The sequence below is a fragment of the Carettochelys insculpta genome, chromosome 13 (genome assembly GCF_033958435.1).
Source record: "Carettochelys insculpta isolate YL-2023 chromosome 13, ASM3395843v1, whole genome shotgun sequence".
Taxonomy (NCBI): Eukaryota; Metazoa; Chordata; order Testudines; family Carettochelyidae; genus Carettochelys; species Carettochelys insculpta.
This window is the reverse complement of record NC_134149.1, coordinates 662281-687509: the sequence shown is the minus strand read 5'-3', so window position 1 is coordinate 687509 and position 25229 is coordinate 662281. Positions and strand designations below refer to the sequence as shown.

Here is a 25229-nt window from a genome sequence, read left to right as displayed (position 1 = left end):
CCCCTGCACCGCCACCCCTACCCTCACCCCTGCACTGCCACCCCCAGGTCCTCCACCCCACCCCACCCCACCCCACCCCTGCACCACCACCCCCCCCAGGTCCCCCACCCCTGCACTGCCACCCCCAGGTGCCCCACCCCACCCCACCCCTGCACCACCACCCCCAGGTCCCCCACCCCTGCACTGCCACCCCCAGGTGCCCCACCCCACCCCACCCCATCCCACCCCACCCCTGCACCACCACCCCCAGGTCCCCCACCCCTACCCCTGCACCGCCACCCCTACCCTCACCCCTGCACTGCCACCCCCAGGTCCTCCACCCCACCCCACCCCACCCCACCCCTGCACCACCACCCCCCCCAGGTCCCCCACCCCTGCACTGCCACCCCCAGGTGCCCCACCCCACCCCACCCCACCCCACCCCTGCACCGCCACCCCCAGGTCCCCCACCCCTACCCCTGCACCGCCACCCCTACCCTCACCCCTGCACTGCCACCCCCAGGTGCCCCACCCCACCCCACCCCACCCCACCCCTGCACCGCCACCCCCCCCAGGTCCCCCACCCCTACCCCTGCACCGCCACCCCTACCCTCACCCCTGCCACCCCCAGGTGCCCCACCCCACCCCACCCCTGCACCACCACCCCCCCCAGGTCCCCCACCCCTGCACTGCCACCCCCAGGTCCCCCACCCCTACCCCTGCACCGCCACCCCTACCCTCACCCCTGCACTGCCACCCCCAGGTGCCCCACCCCACCCCACCCCACCCCACCCCTGCACCACCACCCCCAGGTCCCCCACCCCTGCACTGCCACCCCCAGGTCCCCCACCCCTACCCCTGCACCGCCACCCCTACCCTCACCCCTGCACTGCCACCCCCAGGTCCTCCACCCCACCCCACCCCTGCACCGCCCCACCCCTACCCTCACCCCTGCACTGCCACCCCCAGGTCCTCCACCCTCACCCCTGCACTGCCACCCCCAGGTGCCCCACCCCACCCCACCCCACCCCTGCACTGCCACCCCCAGGTGCCCCACCCCACCCCACCCCACCCCTGCACCACCACCCCCAGGTCCCCCACCCCTACCCCTGCACCGCCACCCCCAGGTCCTCCACCCCACCCCACCCCACCCCTACCCTCACCCCTGCACTGCCACCCCCAGGTGCCCCAGCCCACCCCACCCCACCCCTGCACCACCACCCCCAGGTCCCCCACCCCTGCACTGCCACCCCCAGGTGCCCCACCCCACCGCACCCCTGCACCGCCACCCCCAGGTCCCCCACCCCTACCCCTGCACCGCCACCCCTACCCTCACCCCTGCACTGCCACCCCCAGGTGCCCCACCCCACCCCACCCCACCCCTGCACCACCACCCCCAGGTCCCCCACCCCTGCACTGCCACCCCCAGGTCCCCCACCCCTACCCCTGCACCGCCACCCCTACCCTCACCCCTGCACTGCCACCCCCAGGTGCCCCACCCCACCCCACCCCACCCCACCCCTGCACCACCACCCCCAGGTCCCCCACCCCTACCCCTGCACCGCCACCCCTACCCTCACCCCTGCACTGCCATCCCCAGGTCCTCCACCCCACCCCACCCCACCCCTGCACCACCACCCCCAGGTCCCCCACCCCTACCCCTGCACCGCCACCCCTACCCCCACCCCTGCACCGCCACCCCCAGGTGCCCTACCCCTGCACTGCCACCCCCAGGTCCCCCACCCCACCCCACCCCACCCCTGCACCGCCCCACCCCTACCCTCACCCCTGCACTGCCACCCCCAGGTCCCCCACCCCTGCACCGCCCCACCTCTACCCTCACCCCTGCACTGCCACCCCCAGGTCCCCCACCCCACCCCACCCCACCCCTACCCTCACCCCTGCACTGCCACCCCCAGGTGCCCCACCCCACCCCACCCCACCCCTGCACCACCACCCCCAGGTCCCCCACCCCTACCCCTGCACCGCCACCCCTACCCTCACCCCTGCACTGCCACCCCCAGGTCCTCCACCCCACCCCTACCCTCACCCCTGCACTGCCACCCCCAGGTCCTCCACCCCACCCCACCCCTACCCTCACCCCTGCACTGCCACCCCCAGGTCCCCCACCCCTGCACTGCCCAACCCCCAGATTTTCCACCCCTGCCCCCCCACTTCTGCCACCCCTGCACTGCCCCACCCCTACCCTCACCCCTGCACTGCCACCCCCAGGTCCCCCACCCCTGCACTGCCCCACCCCCCAGATTTTCCACCCCTGCTCCCCCCCACTTCTGCCCCCCCAGGTCCTCCATCCCTGCCCCCACCCTACCTCCTCCTCCCCCTGTCATCTGCCCCACCCCACCAAGTCTTGCATGCCTACCCCGCCCTGCCTCTCTGGGTCCTCTGCCCCCGTTCCCTCCCCAGGTCCTCTACCCCCACCCCTGCTGCTGCCTCCCCCAGTCCTCCACCCCATCCTCACCCCCACTTCCCCAGGTCTTCCACCCCACCAGCCCTGGTCCTCCACCCCCACCCCCACCCCACCTCCCTGGGTCCTTCACTCCTGCCTCCTTGGGCCCTCCGCCCCTGCCCCGCTTCCCTTGATCCTCCATGCCCGTCCCCATCCACGTCCCCGGGTTGTCCGCCCCCACAGCCTGGGTTCTGATGAAGGAATACGTGTCCGCATCATGTCTCAAAGAACCAAAGTTACAGGAGGGAACCGGTTCTGCTTCCAGCACCTGCAGTGGTGTATTCATTTAGGGGGCTCCCCAGCAGCGACTCCCACAGGAGTGGGGCTTGGAGTCTACGTCAGTAAGGGCCGCAGAGCTTGGAAGCCAGAGTAAAGGCGTAATGGGGTGTAAACGTTGGTATCAGCCATCACAGAACCCCTCGAATAGCCAGCACAGATGTCACTGAGGAACACTATGGACGCCACACGGGGAATGCTTTTGCACCCACTGAGGGGCACAGTGAAGCTATTTCACATACAGTTTTCATCCAGCCACCACCCACGTGGAGATCACTGGTGAAGAGAGCACCTAACCCCTCAGGGGATCAGCATGTGACACAAGCGGGCGAGGTGAGGCACAGAATGGTTTGTGTATGTCCAGACAGAAAGCTAGGGATCCCCAGGCACCTAATGGATGGAGACACTGCTCATCCGGAAGTGAAGGCAGCTTTGGGAGGAACACAGGTAAATATCCCATCTGCTCCAAATGAAGCTGAGAAACACTTCTGACAGAGTGTATGGGGGATGATCACAAAGTCATTTTGTCCTTGGAGAACAACATCTAAGGAGGCTTTGCCCTTCGAGCTTACCACTCACTGACTCCAGGCAGATGTTATTGCCAACAGGACATCAGTCTTCTGATACAAGAATAGGAAGGGATGAGATACCAGGGAGATCTAAATGGAGCTGCCAGAACCACATTATGGTCCCATGGTGGAACTGGAAAGGAACTCTCAGACCAGAAGATGGAGACAAAGAAGCTCTAATTAGAATTTGCTTCCATGGCACTGGAGAAGACAATTTCCTGAACTGGGGGTGAAATACTGGTATCGCTCCCGGATGCACTCTCAATGAGCTAAGCACAAGACATAATGGCTGGCAGTGTGGCAAATACTCCAGGGTGCCTGAGATAGAAGCCAGTATTCTGAGGGATTTGGGCTTGTTTAGTTTGCAGAAGAGATGACTGAGGGGTGATTTAATAGCAGCCTTCAGCTTCCTGAAGGGGAGCTCTAAAGAGGATGCAGAGAGACTGTTCTCAGTGGTGACAGAACAAGGAGCAATGGTCTGACTTTACAGAGGGAGAGGAGTAGGTTGGATATTAGGAAAAAACTACTTCACCAGCAGGGTGGTGAAGCATTGGAATGCGTTACCAAGAGATGGTGGAATCTGCATCCCTAGAGGTTTTTAAGTCCCAGCTTGACATAGTCATGGCTGGGATCATTTAGTTGGGGTTGATCCTGCTTGAAGCAGGGGGCTGGACTAGATGACCTCCTGAGATCCCTTCCAGCCCTGGAATTCTATGATTCTGTGCACGTTGCAGCCCAGCAGCTACCACACTGAAAACAACTGAATTTCACCAAACGCCACAGTTCCGGCTGAACATGCTGAGGAGTGGCCGAATACTGCATCTTCTCCTTGTTCCGCCACACCGCAACCAGAGAGCATCCCATGGAGCCGCTGGTATGGACAGGGCACTGGTGGCCAGGAGGTGTGAGGCCAGGGAACCCAGACTGTGAGATGAGAGTCACTCTTGGTCCACAGAGTGTTCCATGAACAGCCTCACTGTGAGCCACATGACGGATGGTCAGAGGAGGCAGATCCCGACCTGGATGCCCATGAGTCTCATGCTTCAGTGGACCTCCCCTGTGGGCAACCAACCTGACTCCCCTATAGCCCAGAATGGACAGGGGACTGTGGCAGACAGTGGAAACGCAATCCGTGGCTTTGAGTGTGCCACCACCCTTCCTGGCGCTGGAAACCAGCGGTGGTACCAAGGAGACTGACAATGCCAAACTGGAAAGCAGTGCCTGTGTGCTGAGAACATGGATGCCCAAGAAGTTCCTAGCACAAACGATGAGCCTGGTCCTAGCTCCACTTCCACTGACCATGGGAAGGAGCTGCTGGCAGACTCAGAGGTTCAGGAGCAGGCCCAGCCAATGAGCGATAAATGATGAAGACCTGGCAAAGGCCTGAACCAAGGAAGAGGTCCACTCCTGTTCCCTACACCACTGGCATGGAAACAGCCTCTGCCAGCATCATCCTTTCCAGCCCCAGACTCAATGGGTGCCACAGGTCAGAGCTAGAGTCAACAGCAGAGGGTCTGACCTCCCTGGTTAGTACTAGGGAGCAGGGGATGGATGCTGTTCCACCACATCGATTCAGTCCACACTCCTCCTGGAGGAGGCAGCAAGTCCCTACGCAAACTGGATCAGCCACACCCAGCCTTACAGGACCTCTTCCTTGGCACACTCCAACTCAGGGAGGTGCCAGCTCCCACGTAGGCGTCGGCATCAAACAAGCTGCCTGGCCAGTCCTAGCAGGGTCTGCGTGAGATGAAGATCCCTGGTCAGCTGAGTCTGTCTGGGGAATGATTTGTGAACTGAACGATGCTTCTTGTCGTGGGCTTTGCCTACACATGGCCAGCTTGTTGCTGGGCTCACTCCCCACACGATGGGCAAGGGCAGCACTAGGGAACACACGCAGGCGAAGGCATTAGAACACAGAAGATGCCAGATCCAGGAGGAAGGCGGCACTGCATACAATAGCCTGGGGAGGGACCACCAGAATGAGGTGCAAGGGCCACCTCCTATAGGTACTGCGAGGCTGAATCCTCTGGCTCCGGTGCACGGGGAATGCAGACACCTACAAGCAACGCATGGCTGCATCTGCTGATGGAAGGAACAGAAGGCTGCACATACTCTGCCACATGGTGCAGCACAATTAGCAGGCAGCAGGTTTAAAACAAAACTATGGGAGTATTTCTCGCTGGGCAGCCAAGCCAGGAGGTACCGTGAAGGCCACGAGCACAATAGTGTTCATGAAAGAGCTAGATAAGTCTCTGGAGGACAGATCCATCCTCAGCCATTAGCAGGACAGCCAGGGCTGCCACCCCAAGCTCTAGCTGCCTCTGATTACCGGAAGCTATGGCTGGAAAGGCTCACCCACAATCGCCTTGTTCTCTTCGCTCCCTGTGGGGTACCTGGCACTAGCCAGTGAGACAGGACACTAGGCTGGATGGACCTTTGGTCTGACCCAGCACAGTGGTTCTTAGTACTGATCAGAACACACATGGCACTATTAGAGGGAGTTCAGTGAAAGGGGAGGAAAATTAGAGGCCTGGAAAAACACATGTGAAGAGAAAAGCCCTCAGCCCAATCCTCAGACAGCTAGAACCCAGTAAGCTGCTAGTTACTAGGGGCTGTGGGGGGAAGAGGCCAGGCCAGGAGGACTCCCTGCCCCTGTGGCTGGGTTTTGGTGGGGAGGGAAGCCCAGGCGCACCCACTGGCACTGGCTTGCCCACGCTCCCCAATTGCCTTGCATCCAGGTGGCACATGAGACCAGGGCAGCCCCTACCTGCTGGATGCCAAGGCAGAGGTAATAGATGCTGTCTGGCTCGTAGCGCTCGCCGTTGGGCCGTGTTATCTCCTTGACAAACTGGGCCAGGCCATAGTTGAGCTCCGCAGCCGTGCAGGCCAGGATATCCTCTTTGATACGCATGGGCTTGGCTGTGGAGACAAAAGCAGACCAACCTCAGGCCCTGGGACTCGCTGGCCTCCGGACATCCGGGGACAGACACCCCATGCCCTCTGGGCTCCACAGCCTAGGGCCAGACAGCACTTACGTCCAAAGCGCAGCTCCTCTCCTTTACTGGACTCCCCACCGGCATACTTTGCCTGTACCCAGCATTTCCAGGCATTCACTCCATATGAGTAATTCAGTCCCGTGCAGCTGGGCTGGCTGCTCATGGAGTCCCGTGAGCAGCTTTCTGAGAGCATGAGACGCTTCTGACCCTGCAGAGAAGTGCACCGTCAGGCTGGCAGTGCCAACGCACAGGTGGGGCAGAGGCAAGTGTTAGTGGCAGTCCCAGAAGGACTACAAACTCACAGAAACACAGGGTGGAAAGTCCCCAGGGGCTGAGCTGAGACCAGGGCTCAGCGGGCAATGCCCACCAGTCGCCCTAGGCTGCTGCAGCCCCACACACGCAGCACTCACCTTCCGGATGGTGCGAGGGAGGTCTGGATCTGTGGCTACGTCATCTGGCCCCACCAGGCCACAGTCAAAGAGGAAATCCACACTGGGGTTAATGTCCAGAGGGTCTGACGGGAAACAAGTTAGACCAGGAGGGTTCAGGGGTATGGGATTTCACCAGACACACCATCCCTCCAAAGGGAGGGAGCCACCTTGGCTAACAGAATTAGCCAGGGACTCCCCCAGTCCCAGCCAGTGGCAGAGAGCTGCACTGACAGCACCAAACAACAGAGAATTCCACAAGCCACTCCCTGGAGGGGTTCCCCAAAGGCACCTCTGGATGTGTCTGCTGTCTATCCAGCCTGGAGCAGAAGTAGATGAGGACAGCCCAACCCATTACCTGAGAGATGCCTTCCCCATCTCCATGGTCACTGGTTCTAGCACAACACAAGGCAGCCAAGCGCCCTTTGAGACACACCAGGGCTGAGGCAGGGGTCTCCAAAGTATCTGACACGTCCCAGCCCCGTGACAATCCTGGCCTCACCCTGTGGCAGGTTTTGCTGCTAAGTTCACGTGCATCTCACTAGCATTACTCACGATGCCATGCAGCGTGCCCTTCCCGCCCCAGACTGTATCCAGGAACTCCAACTTGCTAGGGCCTAGGGGCACTTTTGGGCCTTGCTGGCTTTCTGTAACTTCAGCACCTTCACTGCCCTCTTGGTCTCTCCTGATGCTCAGGTTGCAGGGACCAGCCACCAGGCCTCCCCACAACATATCAGCCCCATCTGCCTCCAGCTGCCCTGGGTTTCTTTGCCAGGGACCATGCCCCAAGGAAGGTTTCTCAAGAAATGCTCTCTCAGCTGCAGGAGCAGCTGAGTCCCCAAAGCAGTCTGAATGAAGAAGCCACTACATCCCTGCACCCCATACAGCCCGCTCTTACTTTTGGGGAAGTCGGCTTCCAGGTCCTGGCCAGGCTCATCCAAAACGTTTGCCATCTTGACAGCCATGGCTAACACATCATCCCTGGCTGGGCCAAACAGGTCGCAGTCCTCCAGGAGGCCCTCGGCACTCTGGTTACTCACCAGGTCTGCGGGCACAAGAGTAGCTCAGGACACTCCCATTCTGAACTGGCCTCTCATCTCCCCTCCCCTGCTGGAAATGGAGGTACTGGGTCAATGACACTTTCAGAACTGAACAGGCTCCCTTAGGTTGAGCTCTGTGTGAAGTGCCAGTGACCTCCCCAAAAGCTGTGCTATGGAGACATCCCCAGGACTGGGTGGCCTTTGGACCCTCAAGAACTACAGCTCTCACTGACTGCTTGGGAAACGCTTATTCTGCCTGTGTGCAGCACTGCCCACGAGGGACGTGGGCTCACTCCTGCCAGGGAGTGTCTCTGAAAACAAAATCACTGGACATGAACCCGGGGTGAATAAGGTGCATGAGTACCACTGCCCAATTACGTGTAAAAAGTGTAAAATGCAATCAGAAAAGCCAAAGAGGAGTTTGAAGAAACACCTAGTCAAAAACTCAAAAAGCAAGACCAAAATGTTTCTTAAGTACATTAGATGCAGGAAGCTGCTAAATCAACTTGGGGGGCCCCTAGACAAATACGATAAAGACATTGCAGAAAAACTCGATGAATTCTTTGCTTCAGTCTTCACGACTGAGGATGTTTGTGAGATTCCAAACCTGAGCCGCCCTTTGTAGGTGACAAATCTGAGGAATTGTCTAAGATTGAGGCGTCATTAGAGAAGGTTTTGGAACTTAACCGTAACACGTCACTGGACCAGACGGCATTCACCCAAGAGTTCTGAAAGAACTCAGATGTGAAATTGCAGAACTAACTGGTTTGTAACCTGTCCTTTAAATCAGCTTCTCTACCCAGTGACTGGAAGATAGCTAACGTAATGCCAATATTTAAAAAGGGAGCTAGAGGCAATCCTGGCAATTGCAGACCAGTAAGTCTGACGTCAGTACCTGGTAAAATAGTTGAAACAATAGTAAAGAATTAAATTGTCAGACACACAAAAGAACATAATTTGTTGGGCAAAAGTCAACATGGTTTCTGTGAAGGGAAATCATGTCTTACTCATCTATTAGCATTCTCTGAAGGGGTCAACAAACATGTTGACAAGGGGGTCCAGGAGACATAGTGTACATGGATTTCCAGAAAGCCTTTGACAAGGTCCCTCACCAAAGGCTCTTACATAAATTAAGTTGTCATGGGATCAGATGGAAGATCCTTTCATGGATTGAGAACTGGTGAAAAGGCAGGAAACAGAGGGTAGGAATAAATGGGAAATTTTGAGAACGGAGAGGGGTAACTAGGGGCGTTCCCCAAGGGTCAGTCCTAGGACTAGTCCTGTTCAACCTATTCGTAAATGATCTGGAGAACGGGGTAAACTGTGAGGGGGCAAAGTTTGCAGATGACACTAAACTGCTCAAGATAGTTAAGACCAAAGCAAACTGTGAAGAACTTCAAAAAGATCTCACCAAACAGTGATTGGGCAACAAAATGGCAAATGAAATGTGGATAAATGTAGAGTAATGGACGTTGGAAAAAACAACCCCAGCTATACATACAGCATGATGGGGTCTAATTCAGCTACAACTAATCAGGAAAGATCTTGGCGTCATCATGGATAGTTCTCTGAAAACATCCACACACAGTCTGCAGAGGCAGTCAAAAGATCAAACAGGATGTTAGGAATCGTTAAAAAAGGGGATTCAGAATAAGAGGGAAAACATCTTAGTGCTCTTATATAAAACCATGGTGCGCCCACATCTTGAATACTGAGATCAGATGTGGTCTCCCCATGTCAAAAAAGATATATTGGCATTAGAAAAGGTTCAGAAGAGGGCACTAAAATGATAGGAGTTTGGAATGGATCCCCTATGAAGAGAGATTAAAGACACTAGGACTTTTCAGCTTACAGAAGAGGAGACGAAGGGGGGATATGACAGGTATATAAAATTATGAGTGGTGGGGAGAAAGTGAACATGGAACAATTATTTACTTGTTCCCATAATATCAGAACTAGAGGACACCAAATGAAAGTGAAGGGGCAGCAGGTATAAAAAAATAAAAGGAAATTCTTCTTCACACAGCACACAGCCAACCTGTGGCACTCTCGCTAGAGGCAGCTGTGAAGGCTAGGACGACAACACGGTTTAAAAAACATAGTAACAGAGAGAATGCCATGCTAGTCTATATACTATGAAAACAAAAAAGCAGTCCAGTAGTGCCACTGGACTGCTTTTTTGTTTTCAGAGTTTAAAAAAGGGCTAGATAAATTCACAAAGGCTGGATTCATTTATGGCTGTTAGCCAGGATGGGTGAGGAATGGTGTCGCTAGTCTTTGTCACAAGCTGGAGATGGCAGAAGAGAGATCATTACCTCTTCAGTTCACTCCCCCTCAGGCACCTAGTATTGGCCACTGTCAGCAGACAGGATACTGGGCCAGATGAACCAGCGTGGCCATTCTTTTGTTTTCCCATCCCCACTTAACAGGCTGCAGACACAGCTCTCTGCCAGAAATACCCTCTTCAGATGCCTTCTCAACGGCATCCATCTCAGACGTGCTGCTCCCTGCAGCTAGCAAACAGCCTCCACCCCTTGGAGCAGCAGCTCCTGTTCCCAGGCCAGCTCCTGAGGGGCACTCCCAGGGCAGGGATGCAAAGAAACCTACCACACAGGTCTGAGGAGGCCTTGTCTAGCTCCTCCGCCTCTGCAATCATCTCGGCCATGGCCAGGATGTCAGCCTCCAGGGGGTTGGAAGGGATCTTCACCTTCAGCTCCTCGATGGTCTCCACTATCTTATCCGTGCTCTCCAGGGTGGTGGGCAGGAACATGGGAACAGGCACCTGCCAGGCAGCAGGACACCACGCAGAGGTGAGAGACAAACCCAGCCTCTGCCTGGGCCTGCACTCGACAGCAAATGCTGCCTCTGCCAAGTGCCCCCAGAGCCAGGCAAGGGGAAGGCAGGAGGTCCGGAGAGCAGGGTCAGGAGCCGGGAGCACGAGCCGACGGCTGCGCTGCTTACCGGGACAGGCATGGAGAAAGGCACGGGCACTTTCTGGCAGTACATATGCATAGGCACGGGCACGAAGACTGGGACAGGGATCGGCAATACAATCACCTGGGGCTTCCAGTCTGCCTCTGGCACAGAACAAGTGACAGGTTAGCGCCGGCTGGGATGGAAGCCCTCTCCCTCGCATCCCCTCAGTTCCACCTGGGGAGCCGCCCCCGCAGGCTGTCCAGCTCCCACTCTCCCCTCTGGCTGGTGCCCACTGCATCACTCCCTGGACTACAAGTACAGCCCGGCATCGGGTGCCTTAACTCCTGGGCAAAGCCAGGGCTGCAGTGCGCTGCCTGGTGTGCTACTGCTGTGAACCCTCCCCCGGCCGCGAACGCAGCTGACTGTGCTAGCAGCGCTCCACGGCTGTTCCCCAAGGAGGGGAAGGCCATGGGCACATCAATGGCTGGCCAAAGTCACCGGGAGCCTGTGGGCTGGCTGGCTCAGATGCTGCTGCTGCGGCCACCCAGAGTGTGTGCTGAGTCAACTTGCCCCACACCTCTTCTAAACCAAGGCCAGCTCCCCAAAGCCACCCATAAGACCCAACAGAGCAGCAAGGCCACTTGGTCCTAAGGAGGAGGCATTGACCCCTCATGCCTACAGTCAGGGCGCATGCAGCACCAGCAGTGTAGCCCGGGAGGGGAGGGGGAGGTTCCCATCAGCAAGCAGGAGATACTGAATCCCCCAGCTCCCCAGAGAGATGGGAGGTCGCAGGCATGAGCCGAGCAGTAAGTTAGAGCCTAGGCCACTCTTCTTTGGCTGGCACCTCCTGGGGAGTTGCTCCCCTCCCCATTTGGCACCCAGCCTTGCAGGAGTTTATGCAGCAGCTTGTTCCGTGTGCCTGCAGCCCAAAGAAGACCCAGCCCAAGTGCTCACCTGTCTGGCAGCCCTTGGACTTCACCTCTACCTTACAGGATACACCCCGGTTCTGCATCAAGGGTTTGCACATGGCGGCCTTGTTCTTCCGAGGCGTGGCTGGAACTGGTGGGGGTAGGGGTGGGGGTGGGGCCGGGGACATCTGGGCTGAGGAGACCTTTCCTGGCAACTACAGAGATACAGAAAAGGGCAGGTCTGTGTCCTATCCTTCTCCCCAGCAACCCACACGGAAAAATGCCTGGCCCTCCTGGGCAGGACCCTGCTCCCCTGCTGCTGCTAGTGCCTCCCACTGCACCATCTCAGGCAGTACCTGCAGATCCCCAGGCGCCCACTCCAGCCCAGTCACTGCTCTCGTGCCAAACCCCTCGCCGGTGCTGGTCTCTGTTGACACAGACACTCGCTATGGGTGCAGGCCTGGTCAAAGAAGCAGTGAACTCAGAGCTGGTGACTGACAAGCCCCAATCAGCTGGGAGTGCAGCACCCGCCTGTCCGACCCCAGGGAGCGCGGAGGCCTGTCTCTCTTCCAGGGCCCTAGGCTTTCAGAAGCGAGATGGACAGCCCGGGCCCAGGGGAGAGGCAGGCATCAGACGACACTGGGAACCGTGCAAACTCTGTGCTGATGGGCTTCCCCTGGGCTTCTGCCCTCGGAGGGCGAGTCACTCATCGCCACTTGCCCCTCAGCAGGAGATGCAGCCGTACAGCCATCCCCCGGGCTGGTTCCTAGCAGCACACCTCCAGCTCTGCACACATAGAGGTGGGGCCAAGGCCATCCCCAAAATGCTGGCCAAGTCCTAGAACATGTTACCAAATCAGGAAGTCCCCGCTAACAGCAAAGGCAGTCCTAGTCAATCTCTCCCCACACGTCCCGTCCCCCGGCAAATGCACTCTTCTGCCCCGCCCCCCCCCGCCCCGGACATTCCTGGCCCTTTGTGTCTCTCCCAACACCCCTGAATGCACTCTGCTGCCCCCCAGCCTTACCGTTTCAGTCTCTGCTTTCTGCGGGGAAGAGCCAGGAGGCTTGGGGTCAGGAGTCTGACCTGCAAGAGAAAGGGAAGACCTCCGAGCATGTACATCACCCCTGCGGGCCTGTGCGCTCAGGATGGCGGGTCCCCTGGGGGACTGACATGGCAGGATCCCAGTGTTATCCTTGCTGCTCACTTGTTCCCCCCAGCACTCCACCTCAGCTGCCAGCACTGACCAGGCACCCACCGTCCCTGGCCAAGCCACAAGGAGCAGATTCCAGACTTCCAGCGTCTGCATCCCCACTGGGCTGCTGCATGGCCCTAGCCGAGCCACTTTCCCTCCCTGTGCCTCATTCTCTCCTCTGTAAACCTGTTCTGCTGATGCAAAGCGCTTTGGGACGCTCAGCAGGAAGGCGGCAGAGGACAGATGCTTAATGATCCTGCCCACACCTGCCCTGCCCTGCTCCCCGGGAGCAAGAACGGGGTAGCCTGGGCGCTGCTGGTCTAATTCAAAGATTCTGTGTGGCAGAGGCAATAGCAGGCCAGGTCAGGGCACCACCGAGCCAGTTCCTGCTCACAGAGAAGAATGGCCTCCCCACTCCCACTCAGGTGCAGTTTGCTATTAGCTCCTTTACCTGTCTGCCAGCCTGTCAGAATTACTCAGGAGGTAGCAGACTGCGTGCGGCTGTGGGCAGGGCCTGCTGTCCGGGGCACTAACACTGGCGTACTGAGCTCTCTGTACAGCCTCTGCCAGAGCTTCAGCCTGCCATGGAGCAGGAGTCCTGGAAGCAGGTATCCCCCGCATTGGAGCCAGGAGCTGCCAGTGTCCCAGCCTGGCAGGCAACAGCACAGTCTGTGGGTCCAGCCCTTCTTGTGGGCTTGACTCCCACAGATCCTCTGTCTCTTCAGGAAACAAGGAGAGCTGCTGGGCGAGTCCGAGTGCCGCCCTTGGCTGGCTCAAGCTTGGGGAAGGGAGCAAGTCCTGGCCAAGAATCCTGCCACAGACTGGCCAGGCCCTCTCAAAGTCCCACTCTACATAGGAAGGTCTGGCCAGCCCCAGAGGGAGGAAGCCAGCCCTACCTTTGCCAGGCTCTCCACAACTCTCCCTGAAATCAGCCAAAGGCCAGCTGCTCCCATACACAGGCTCAGCTGGAAGAAGGCAGTGGCATCTGCAATTGGCTAAAAAGTTCCAGGGGCAGCCACAGGCTCACCGGGACCAACAGCTCCAGAAAGCCACAAGAGTTTGAAGCACGAGCAGTCAACAGTTGTGCCTAGGACAGTCAAGGAATCAGTCCTGCCCAAGGCTGCAGGACTGCCCCAGGCGCAGCCGCTGCCTTCTTACCAGCGTGGCCTTCATCCCTGTCACTCTGCGGCTGCTTCTGGAGAAGTGGGCCACCTCCACAGGACTGGGGAGGAGGCTGCTAGAGCAAACATGAGCCTTTGTACAGGCACCTGCACTCTGGGGCACTGCTGGGAGGACGTACCTTTTCTGCTTCAGGCTATGGGAATTGCTCCTGTGCAGGGCCCAACCACAGACAGACAGACCGACCTGTGGAGGAGCTCTATGCTGCTGCCTCTCTCAGGCCAGCCACTCCCCAGCACCTCTGGGACAGGTAAGTGAACCTGCACAACTGAGGGAATCCTGCTGCAGGGGTTGTTGCTTGGAATCCAGTCAGTGATGAGACACTGCTGGCTGCTGAGCAGCCTGTCTCTTGAGACCCAGCATCTGTCCAGCTCATGTTGGGAACCAGGGCAGCATGCAGCAGAAAGAGCCTTCAGGCTGGTCACTGCCCACGCATGTGCCACGCGGTGCTGAGAAAACACCGTTGGGACGTCCCATGCCCAGTCTCGGGCGCAGCGGCACTGCTGTCAAGGACAGGCAGCACTGAATGCATTTCAGATGACCCCAAAGAGACCAGCTACCAAGTGTGAAAAACTGGGATGGGAGTGGAGGGGAGGGTAGTAGGTGCCTATATAAGAAACTCCCAAGTATCAGGACAGCCCCTATAAAATGGAGGCCTCTGGCTGGATCCTCAGCTCCCAGATGTCTCAACATCAGGAGGTGCTTCATCCAGATGTCCACAAGGTCCTGGCCCCTGCTGCCACCAGGGAGGTTCAGCCTAACACCCAGGTCCTCCTCCTTGGCCTTGCCCTTGCAGGTCCAACATGCTTTTGGTGGGGTGCCAGGGACTTGGCTGGCTACAGAAAAGGCTGCTGCCTACTGCCTGCTGTTTCTCACAGGAGTACACGCAACAGCTTTGCTGTTAGCTGCCCTGCCACCATCTGATTTATGGGGCCAGAACCTTCCTGCCCCCTTCTCTTGACAGCAGAACCTGGAGACAAGTCTCTAGAGAGTATCTCCTCCCCGTGGGGCAGGTGAGCCAGGGATTCTCTCTCTGAGGAGTATTTGCTCTTCTGAGGCTGTAGCGCTAGTGGCAGCAGTCTCGGGGTTTGGTCAAAGTCAGAGCTGTGCACATGGGCTCCATCTGAAGTGCAAGTCATTTAATTCCCCCGTCTCGTAAAATCACCACAAGTCCTAGGCAGTTTGCAAGTCTGAATCAAACCAGCTGAGTAACACAGGAGGAGGCAGTGGCCCCAAGAGCCAAGCAGAGCATGGTCAGCCGTGTTCCCAGGACGGAGCTAGCTGGGTCCCTCACAGTACCAGTCAGAACCTGCCATTCAGGGAAGCCCTAAGGCATTGTGCAATAGCCCTCCTCCTGATTTACATTGGACGACGACAGGACATGGGCAGCAGGTGGTGGGATCCAACCTCCAAGGGAAGGCAGCAGGAGGTGGGATCCAACCTCCAAGGGAAGGCAGCAGGAGGACTGTCCTGGACACTGGGGTTAGCAGCCCCTACAACTGACTGACACGGCAGACAAGTGGTAAGACTCCATCTCGTGTCTGATCAGGAGCAGCACAGCACCCTCTCCTGTCCTGCTCTGTTACTGGCTCAGCTCAGGAGGGAGCATCACCATCATCACTTCCTGCAGCACCCTGCATGTCCTAGCCAAGGCTTACGTGGCCCAATCCTGCTTAGTTTAGGCGTCTGGGCAGCTCACAGATAGAAGGTGGTGCGGGGCCATTAGCAAGTCAAACCACACTGTCCCCTAAGCCTGTAAGTCAAGCTCCCAGCTGGCAACTTGAGGTAAGAGGCTAGAGTGGCGCATTAAACCCCTGAGCATTGGTGCTAAGCGTGAGAGTGACAGGCAGTATGCAGGCACCGGCTCCTCCCCTCGGGGCCCTGCATGTCACAGAACCCTCCATGTTAGAGATGGAGAAGCCCCAGTAGGTCCCAGGCCTCAGGGGTCATGCAGGATTGTTCCCTAGTGTCTCATCCAGCCCAGTTCCCCTGTCTCTCTGGGGCTCAGCCCTGCCTCTTCCAACTCACTGTTCAGCAGGCTCTCGGGCCCCTTCTGCGTGTCCAAGTTGGGCTGGTTCTGCTGATTGTAAAACCGCAGCAGACACTGTTGGTTGCAGAAGTGTTTGATTTGCCCCCGCCAGTGGATGGTTTCCAGCAGCTTCCCCTGACGCTTGCAGGCATGGCACCGAGCTGCCTAGAGCCCGAGTGACAAGAGACACAAACAAACAAGTCACTTACCACCCTGCTCTGCGGGCAGAGAAAGAACATATCGCCAGGAGCTGCAAGCTTCCCACAGCACAGCCTGCTTCTGCATGCCACTACAAACTGCAGATTCCAGCGCAGCATGGCCAGCTGTGACCTTCCCCTCAGCAGTGTCCCTTCACTGCTAGCTGGGAAGGCTCAGGAGCGGGAGCTGCGCATGGCTGAGGACCTCCAAGAAGTGGGGCTAGCCATGGAGGCCCAGCTTGGGAGGCCCAGGGGTGGGAGGTCCCTGTGGCGGGGCCCACACCAGCATTTAGCACAAGCCAGCCAAATGTCCATACTGACCTTAAAGTACCATAACAAGTATTTGCTCTTGCAGTCTTCACTGCAGAAGTCCCAGGTGCTGCCCTCCAGCTGCTCAGTGACCGCCCGTTGGCAGGTCTGGGAACAGTAGGTGCAGGTGATGCAGCACAGACCCAGGTTCTTGGTAAAATCCTGTTTGTAAAGAAGCACACACCCTGCGGAGAAACAATAGAGTGAAACCTTCCCAGGGTGCACTGGGGGACTCCCTGAGCTGAACAAGACCAGACGCCAGGTGTGTGGAGAGACTACAGAGCACAGCCTTGTTGGGAACAATCCTGCACTGGCCCAGGGCTGGGATGACATGGGACCTCAGGGGATTTGCCATCTCTCACCTCTTTGCTCCTAGGAAGAGCGTGACTGACTCCAAACAAACGCCTCCAGCCTCCTGTGTGCAGGAACCTGCCAGGCAGGACAAGGCCAGGCCAGCCCAGATGCTGGAGTGCAGCTGTGTGAGGACAGGAGGTGCGGAGCTGCTACCTGCTGTCTCCCCCAACCCTCAGGCAGAGAAAAGCAGTGAGACAGCCTTCCCTGAGCTGACACTGGAGAGCCAGGTCTATGCCCAGGTGAGGGCAGCCAGGCATGTGGCTCTGACTCAGCCTCCCTGCAATACAAGGCCAGGGCTCTGCCCACCTCCATTCATTCCACTGCCAGGACTCTCCTTTCCCTGCGCCCCGCAGCCCTCTCCCCTGTTCTCTGCATGTACCTTCGCTACAGAAGTTCTTCTCCACCCCAGAGAAGCGGATCTTCTCGTGCAGCAGCTTCTCCTGCTTGCAGTGCTCACACTGGGACACCACTCCACGCAGCCGCTTGAAGTCCTCACAGCAATCCTTGCAGCAGAACTGGTACACTGTGTCCTGCCAAAGACACCGCCGCCAGGTCAGCCAGCCTGACAAGCTGAGCGGAACCACAGCACTGGGCAGACAGAGTCCCAGTGTAGGACCTGGGCCAAGGGGAGCATCTCCTGCCCCCAGCCCAGCCCAAGAGACCAACTTCCACAGCCACCCTTGCAGGAAGGGGTACGGCTGCCTGCTAATCTGGTCAAGAGCAGGTTGACTCAGGCTCTGCCCCTGCCCTGGATGACTCCCCTCCAGCCCTTCCCCTCCCCTCTGCAGAGCAGGAAAAGGAGGCTGTGCAACTCCTCTGTTTGGGTCTCAGCCCCAAACACTCACAGGCCAGGCCCTGCTGCCCCTTCTCACCTGCCAGTCCAGGACCTCGGGCTTCCCACTGAAGAGATTGTGACAATAGTGACAGCTGAGGTGAATGCCCCCTTCAGGGCTGGTGCGCTGCAGGGAGAAAGGGAGAAGGTTAAAGGAGACAGGGCTTGGAGGAGGCAGAAACGTCTGCCCCATCCTACGGGGCTCTGTTGATCGATGCCTTATTTGCTTTCCATGACTTTGCCAGTGACCAACAGCAGGCTGGCTGGCTACACTGTTGGCCATCTCTGAACTGACACGTGGCATTAGCTGTCCTCCACCTCTTCCGGAAGCTCCTCAGGATTCCAAGATTCACCAGAAATGCACATCTGTGGGCCCGAGACCTCCTCCACCACCTCTTTCAGGACTCCTGGTCCACATTTCCTGGGACAGACTTTACAATCTGCACCCTTTGCAACTACTAACTTCCTCCTTAGTTGCTCATGGGCAGGAAAGGAGGAGTTCTTTCCCACCCAGCTTTGTGGCCTCCACCAGATCCATAGGGTTGCACTGTATGAATCACCCTCAGAACTGCTGGTGCACAGGCTGCTGGCATGGGAGTTACTGACAGTCAGCTACATCTTGCCCCCGGCATAAGAACAGAGAGTACTTGTAAGCACAGCCCCCACAACGCCTGTGCCCCAGCGGGGGTGTTCCACCACGCCCTCCCCGGAGGGCAGCTGCCTCTGCTGAGAGGAGGAATCCCAAGAAGCAGCAGTAGCAGCTTCTGCTGGGTGAGGAGAGGGGAGGCGGCTCCAGGACCACGCTGTGACAGGAAGCATGCTTCAGCACCTGGAATTTGGTCCAACAGCTGGGGCTGCAGAATTGGTACACAACCCGGTCGGTCTTGTTGTAATAGCAGGGCTCTGACAGGCTCTTTCTGCAGAAGCTACAGGGCCTGGCAGGACCTAGTGAGACAAAGCAGGAGAGAACAATGGCAGCATGAAAGGTGGTGCTGGAGGCGGGCAGGGGGGCTGCATGTTCCCATCCCACTGTCTTCTCCCAGGTCTGTTCTAGAGGGCCTGGTCCTCAGACACCGTGGGGCAATAACCCCAGGAGAATGGGGCTGCTGGGCTCTGCCAGGGCAGAAATGCTGCTTCAAGACAGGCAGGCCAGAGCACCAGTCCAGCTGGACAGTGTGGTGCCCAGCCGTGGCTTACCTCGGACACATCAGCTGCACCCAGGAGCCCAGCCAGCACAGCGCCTGCAACAGGACCTGCTGGTGCCCTTGTGGCTGTCAGAGAACCTCAGATGTGTCATGTCTCCGGCTCTGCCGGCTGGTCCAGCCTCCGCCCAGCATGCTGGAGGTCAGGGACACATGGCACTCTGGGGCTGGCAGTCTCTTACCAGTCAGACCCGACTGCTTCACTTTGTAGGAGGTGGTGCAGCAGATGGAGCAGAACAGGCCCATCTTGCCGCTCCGGTCCACGTTGGGCAGCATGTCGAAGTTCTTACACAGCGTTTTGCACCACATGCAGGGGTACACGCGGGTGTTCTTCTGCGGGCACAAAGCAGAGCTCACAGCCCTGCCTTCCAGCCCTCCTCAGCCCATCCACCCCACTCACACACGCCCCGCCACTGGCCCCCCAGGCAGCTGTCCCACAGCTGGCCAACATGAGCACACAGACAGAACAATAAACTTGGACTCTCTTCCCATCAGATCTCAGGTCCTGGCAGCTCTCAAGAGAAGGCCATGCTCCCCTCTTCCCTCTGGGGGCTCCCCTAGGGCCAGGTTAGCCTGAGGCTGATAGCTGCTTTGTGGGGACCCCATGGCTGGACGCAGGGGAGGCTCCTAAGGGGGACCCTGCACAGCACAATTGAATAGAACCAGCTCTGGGCTCTGGCCATCACACAGAGCCACCTCTGTGTCTTCAACAGTCAGCTTTACTGGGATGGCAACCAGGAGCACCAGGCCACTAAGCTCAGAGCCAGGCTGGTTTCTCCAGCCAGCCACAGGTTCTAGGGCTAGACCTGGGGAGCCACAGCCCTAGCAGCAGTCAGTACAATGCACCTCCACTGGTCTGCTTTGAAGAGAGCCTTTGGATCTCTGGGTCAAGAAGTTTCCTGAGCATGTGAAGAGCTGAGAGTGAGAGCACGTGGCACTACTGCTACTGCAGAGAGAGTGCCTGTGCCGAGCCAGGGGAAGGCTGGAAAGGAGATGCAGGAGCTCCAGGAACCCCTCCTCGCCTCCAGGTACCTCCTCACCTTCTTGTAGCTGTTGAGGCAGCTGGAGTTGCAGAAGCGTTTCTGTTGGCCCTCGTGGAAGAGGTACTCCAGGGGCAGCCCCTTGTTGTAGATGTAGAGACCGCAATTATCGCAGCAGTTGGTTTTCAGGCCCTTGGTGGCTCGGAATTTGGTGAAGCAGGCATCACTGCAGAGCCGGTGCACCACGTTGCCATTGCTCACCTCGTGCTGGATCTGCACACATGCCAGCAGCAGGCACTGCCTCAGAGGCAAGCACCGGCAGGGGCCTGGCCCGAGCTGGCCAGTACCTCTGAACAGGAAGGACTATTGCTTGAACAGACCTAGGCAATCACTGCCTTTGCAGGCTGGTCCCACCCCACCAAGACAATGGAATCAGCAGGACATGGAGCTGCATGGGGCAGCAGGGGACCCAGAAAAGGGCAGCAGAAGCTGTGTCTCTGAGGTGGTGGGCAGAAAAACGACAGACAAGCCCAAATCTGCACACCAGCCACAGTGTGAAGCCAGGGGAGTCCCTGACATGTGCCCCAGACCAAGCCAGCTACTGACAGGCTCAGCCAAGCCTCTGTGACAGAGTGAGGCAGCTCACAAGCGCCTGGCTGGCAAGAGCAGCTGTACTAACGCTAACTTCAGCTCCAGCAGCTGGCTGCCAAACCGCGTAGGCCAGACGCTGGGGAGCCCCGGGCTTAGCTTACCTCCCCAGGCTTGTGACAGACACTGCAACGGCTGGTGTCCGAGGCCTCTGCAGGCTGTGGGGCTGGTCTCTGCTGCTGTGCCTCATAGAGGGAGAGGCACACAGAGGTGCAGAACTCATGGAAAGAGCCACCTGAGCCAATCTGGGCCACAACCGAGTCCTTGGTGTTCCAGATCTCTCTGGGAGCAGGAAGGGACTTGTTAGCATGGGGCACATCCATGCCAGGACAAAAGGGAGGGTGGCATGGGAAGGGGAGGGGGAGCAGGAAGTGCAGCTAAGGGGAGTGGAGATAACAGACCACATTTGCGGGGAGGGACAAGGGCACGGCGATGGGGGCGGGAGCAGGAGGGAGCAGCCTGGGGTGACACGGGGGGGCAAAGCAGACACCAAGTTCTGCAGGGAGGTGGCGATAAGCAACACGGAGAGCCAGGCAGCGGGATGGTGGGTGGGCAGGGCAGGGCGAGATGGCTGAGGACAGCCTGTCAGAGGAAGGGCTACGAGGGTGGGTGAGGCAGGAGCGCACACACTTTTTACAGAAGGTGCAGATCTTCTTGCCAGCTGGTCTCTTGGAGAAGGTGGTGAGGCAGGAGCTGGAGCAGAAGAGCTGCGGGAGCCCTTTGCGCTGATAGGCAGTCTGGCCCTTCTGCAGCGGGGTCCGGCAATTGGCACAAGTCATCTTGGTGACAGTGGAGCGGGCAGCCCGCTGAGCCATCTGGGTGCGCAAGGACATGCGGGTTGAGCGCCGGGTCCGAAAGGGAACAAAATCCTCATCATTGGGATCATCCACCATAGCGTCGGAGTCCTCATCGGAGACCGGGACTGTGCAGGGAAAGGGAGAGAGAGTCCCCATTAATGCCTGCAGAACCCTGCGCCCAGACTGGGATAGGCATCTCGGGAGGCTCTTCCAAGGTCCAGGACCTGGAATTGCCTCATGGGGAAGGACAAAGGGCCCCTGGAAAGGTGAAATGTGCTGGCAGGGATGCAGCAGGAAGTCCCCCAGCTTGAGCACCGCTGTCCGCACATGAAAAGCGTGGACTCTTTCCAGCCAAGCAGCAAACCCAAGTGCAGACACTTGAAGCAGACTGCACAAGTCTCTGCACGGCCCAGTGTGGATTACAGAGGCCGTCCCCCAAGAGAGGCGGGAGCAGGTGATACAGCTGGTCTGCAGGGGGGCACACCTCCTCCCCACGCCTAGAGAAAGGAGCAGAAGGAGGCCACAATCACTTTTAAACTCTGCTTCTTCAAGGCAGAGACTGGCAGAGTCCCTCCTGGTCCCCAGGTGGAGTGGGAAGAAGGGGACACAGCTGCCTAGGAGATTGTGCTCCTGGCTGGTAAGGGGCATCCTTAGGCAGTGCTCACACAAGAACCACCCACCCACCCACTCTCTCTTTCCTGGCTTAGAGATGGGCTGGCAGCTGCCAGCCTAGGTTGCTTACTGCTGTCAGAGGAGTTCACAGTTTCCGGCCTGGACGCCTCTGACCTCCTGGCCCGTTCGCTTCTCTTCTGCTCCTGGAAGATACCGAGAACATTCAGACCAACCATCTGCTACCGTGAGAGAAGACCGAGAGCCTTGGCCACTGCCAGGGCCTGACTTCCCAGCTCTTCTTTCAAATTAGCTCTGCTGCCAACGATTCAAGCAAAGGTCCTGGTTGTGTTTAGTAGGACATGGAGGCCAAGATGGCTTAAGACACAGGGACTCTAGTGTGGGAGGTGGCAGCACCTGAGATGGAAGCCACCTGCATAGCATGGAGAAGGCGTCTCCCCGGGAAACATGCACACTCCTTCCCACGCTCACTTGACAGGGTAGCCCTCAAGTACCCGGGCAGACAGTGGCACCTGGCTGAATTCTCCTCACCTTCTCAGCTGGCTGTTCACTTCCCTTCCCAGGTAGGTCTTCTCCTGCAAGGGAAATACAGAGGACACGTGACCCATAGACCCCCAATTCTCTCCATAGCAGGGCAAAGCTTTCTGCTCATAGACAACAACCCTCTGCACAAACAGGAGTGTCTAGTAATCACAGGGAACAAGGTCAGCCTTTGCTCTTGCCTACGCATACACAGCCAGGCTTGATACCACAGCACCACGTGCAGGAAGACCGACATACAAGGTGTGGTGCGCACGCCATGGGCAGTAACCCTGAATTCAGAGTGGGAGAGGGGCTCCGCAGCTGTCACTTCTATATTTTTGGAGACAGACAACCAACCTGGTGACCAAATCCACTCTGTAAACAAAAGACTCAGTCTGGGAAGGGAGTGGGTCAGCCCAGGCCTTCCACTTTCCCTTCCTCAGCCTGGGGTGGAGAGCAGGGCAGAAACCTTGTCTAATGGAGACATGCCCTGACCACACTGCTCAGTCCCTCATGCCAAGGTACCTAGAGATATCACTAACCAGCACCAGATGAATCCAGAGCCAAGAGGGAAAACTTCAAGCTGCAGCAGCCAATGAACCTTTTCATTTCCACCCAGGGCTCTGGCTCTGACTGCCAGAACTACTGATCTCTCCTACTGGGGCCACTCCCCAGCCCCCCAATTAGCAGGCAATGCTGGTTCATATGCAGAGGAAACCCCGAGAAAACTCTATGGCTGAACAGTTCCCACTCTCCTGCCCACGACTCATGATGCCAGAACTTCACACAGCCACTGGAAGGACCCACCTGGGGATGACGACTGTGTGACCTCCAGTGTTTTTGGCACGCTGCTCTCTTGTCTGAGACCATTCCCGCCATCCTCATCCCCCTCCTCAGCCTGGCTTTCATCAGTATGCTCGGGAGGCAGGGCAGGGGTCTGTTCTAGTCCTTCAGCTGCTGGCTCCCCTTTTAGCACAGGGGAGGTTTTCCTTGTGGCCTTCAACTTTGTCTTCTTTGCCTGCTTAAGACTGGACTGTGAGGAAACTACTGACAAACTTGGAAGCTGTGTTGTAAACTCCCCTGTGGGCAGATCACAACTCAGCTCCTCTGAGCCAGAAACAGGCTGCAGGGGGGACTCCAGGGTATCGCCTTCACAAAGTGTAGTAGTGGCAGAAGCAGCAGCATCTTTTAAACCCCCAGAGTCACATTTTGGTTTATCTTCCTCTTCTCTCCAAGCTTCTGGCAAAAGGTCTTCTCCAGCCAGCACAGAGACATCCCCATGACCATCTGCCACGTCCTGTGAAGAATGTGCCTTGTACAGACCCTCCAAATCCCTTGATTTATCTAGGACCATCAAGTCATCTAAGATATCAGGTTTCTCCAGAACATCCAAAACACTGGGTTTATCTAGATCAAGGTTGTTTGATTTGCTCAGATCAGCCAAACTGTCTGCTTTCACCAAAAGGTCTACACCCCCATCTGCAGTTGCCTGCTTGCTTGGATCCCATTCCATCTCAGAGCGCTGAAGAACTGACACTTGCTGTGTAGCAGCTGTCTGGGAGCCAAGAAGATCTTCCCCAAACTCCATGTCTGCAGGGAGATCCCCAATCAGTGGCTTATCAGGCAAAGAAAGTGGGTCAACAGATCCAGGAAATTCACTGGAATCCATTTAGAAGCAGCAAACCACTGGAATGAGAAAGCGCCAGAAAGTCAGCATTATAACGTCTGAATAGAACATTACACACTCTTCCAGGCTGCACCATGAGATTCCCAGTGGAAATCTAATGCAGAACATGAGGTCAGTGACCCACCTCCATTTCTCACAGTACAACACGGAGTCAAATTCTGGAGCCAAAAAGCTGCTGTGAGCTCTGCCTGCCTGGGCACTCCACCACACCAAGGTACATGCACAGTATGAGTGAGTGCGTGAGCAGCAGCTACTACAGAGGAACTGCGTAGTCAATTCAGAGAATTTTGTGCAGCAGTTCAGTAATCTGTAACATAGTAATGGGACTGGTGTCCTGCCAGCCCTTCAGTATTTTACCAGAACCAGACCGGGGCTGAATAGGTCAGTTCTCATGTGTGAGTATGCAAAACACCTTTTCTCTCAGCCAGCTCATTTCACCACCAGGAGTCCCTCCCCCATGCTGTAGGACCCCCCCGCAAACTGTGTAGTCCACATCATGGAGACAGACTAACCCCACGAGATGGGAGTCAAAAAAACCCAGGGAGATAAGGATGCACCTCTGGGGTCCCAGCTGTACAGGTGCATGGAGTTGCAGAGTGCTTGGTTACTGCAGAAAGAACCCTTCTGGTGGGGGGTTTGCGTGGGGGAGTTCGAGTGAAGACAGAAATAACCCTAAGATGCGAAGTTAGCTGAACAAATAACTGACAAAACAAAACCAGAAAAGCATAAACTAGTATCTAGGGGAATTACCCTGACACTGATATGGAGCAAGCTAGGCAGTAATGCTACACAGTTCTGCATTCCTCATTACAAGAGAGATTGAACATTGAAGCCAAAGGACAGCCACAAACATGGTCAAGAGCTTCTGGAGGAGCTTTATTATGGGGCAAAACAGAGAGTGAAATGCACGCACCTCTGCTAAGCAAGGACAACCACTACCAACTACGCGACAGGCATAAAAACCAACCACGGAGATGGAGCGTGTGAAATGTCTAGTTGGGTCAAACCTGGGGTCCACCCAGCACAGCATCTTTTGTTTCACAGAGTCCAGAACCCAACTCTTCAGAGGACGGAGAAAGAATTCCCCCAGAG

The 25229-nt window shown here is 57.4% G+C and overlaps 1 protein-coding gene across 8 annotated transcripts in view; it reads right to left on the bottom strand.

Moving 5' to 3' along the window:
• The window catches only part of ZMYM3 (zinc finger MYM-type containing 3), a 70007-nt gene that overhangs the window by 5714 nt on the left and 39064 nt on the right, over positions 1 to 25229 (bottom strand). For 5 of the 8 annotated variants that reach the window (XM_075007827.1, XM_075007833.1, XM_075007828.1 and 2 more), the window contains 20 exons: positions 23258 to 24136; positions 22460 to 22503; positions 22041 to 22113; positions 21132 to 21795; positions 20606 to 20783; positions 19914 to 20126; positions 19056 to 19206; positions 18501 to 18616; positions 17712 to 17798; positions 17219 to 17369; positions 16498 to 16670; positions 15979 to 16144; positions 12604 to 12662; positions 11626 to 11794; positions 10717 to 10832; positions 10363 to 10537; positions 7614 to 7760; positions 6698 to 6801; positions 6327 to 6495; positions 6059 to 6210 (listed from right to left, as the gene is read on the bottom strand). In XM_075007827.1, the coding sequence (XP_074863928.1) occupies positions 6059 to 6210; positions 6327 to 6495; positions 6698 to 6801; positions 7614 to 7760; positions 10363 to 10537; positions 10717 to 10832; positions 11626 to 11794; positions 12604 to 12662; positions 15979 to 16144; positions 16498 to 16670; positions 17219 to 17369; positions 17712 to 17798; positions 18501 to 18616; positions 19056 to 19206; positions 19914 to 20126; positions 20606 to 20783; positions 21132 to 21795; positions 22041 to 22113; positions 22460 to 22503; positions 23258 to 24119 (3969 nt within the window). In that variant the 5' untranslated portion in view covers positions 24120 to 24136. Of the gene's footprint in view, positions 1 to 6058; positions 6211 to 6326; positions 6496 to 6697; positions 6802 to 7613; positions 7761 to 10362; positions 10538 to 10716; positions 10833 to 11625; positions 11795 to 12603; positions 12663 to 15978; positions 16145 to 16497; positions 16671 to 17218; positions 17370 to 17711; positions 17799 to 18500; positions 18617 to 19055; positions 19207 to 19913; positions 20127 to 20605; positions 20784 to 21131; positions 21796 to 22040; positions 22114 to 22459; positions 22504 to 23257; positions 24137 to 24261; positions 24346 to 25229 lie in introns of those variants that run through there. The other 3 variants (XM_075007831.1, XM_075007832.1, XM_075007834.1) reach the window with 3 other exon arrangements.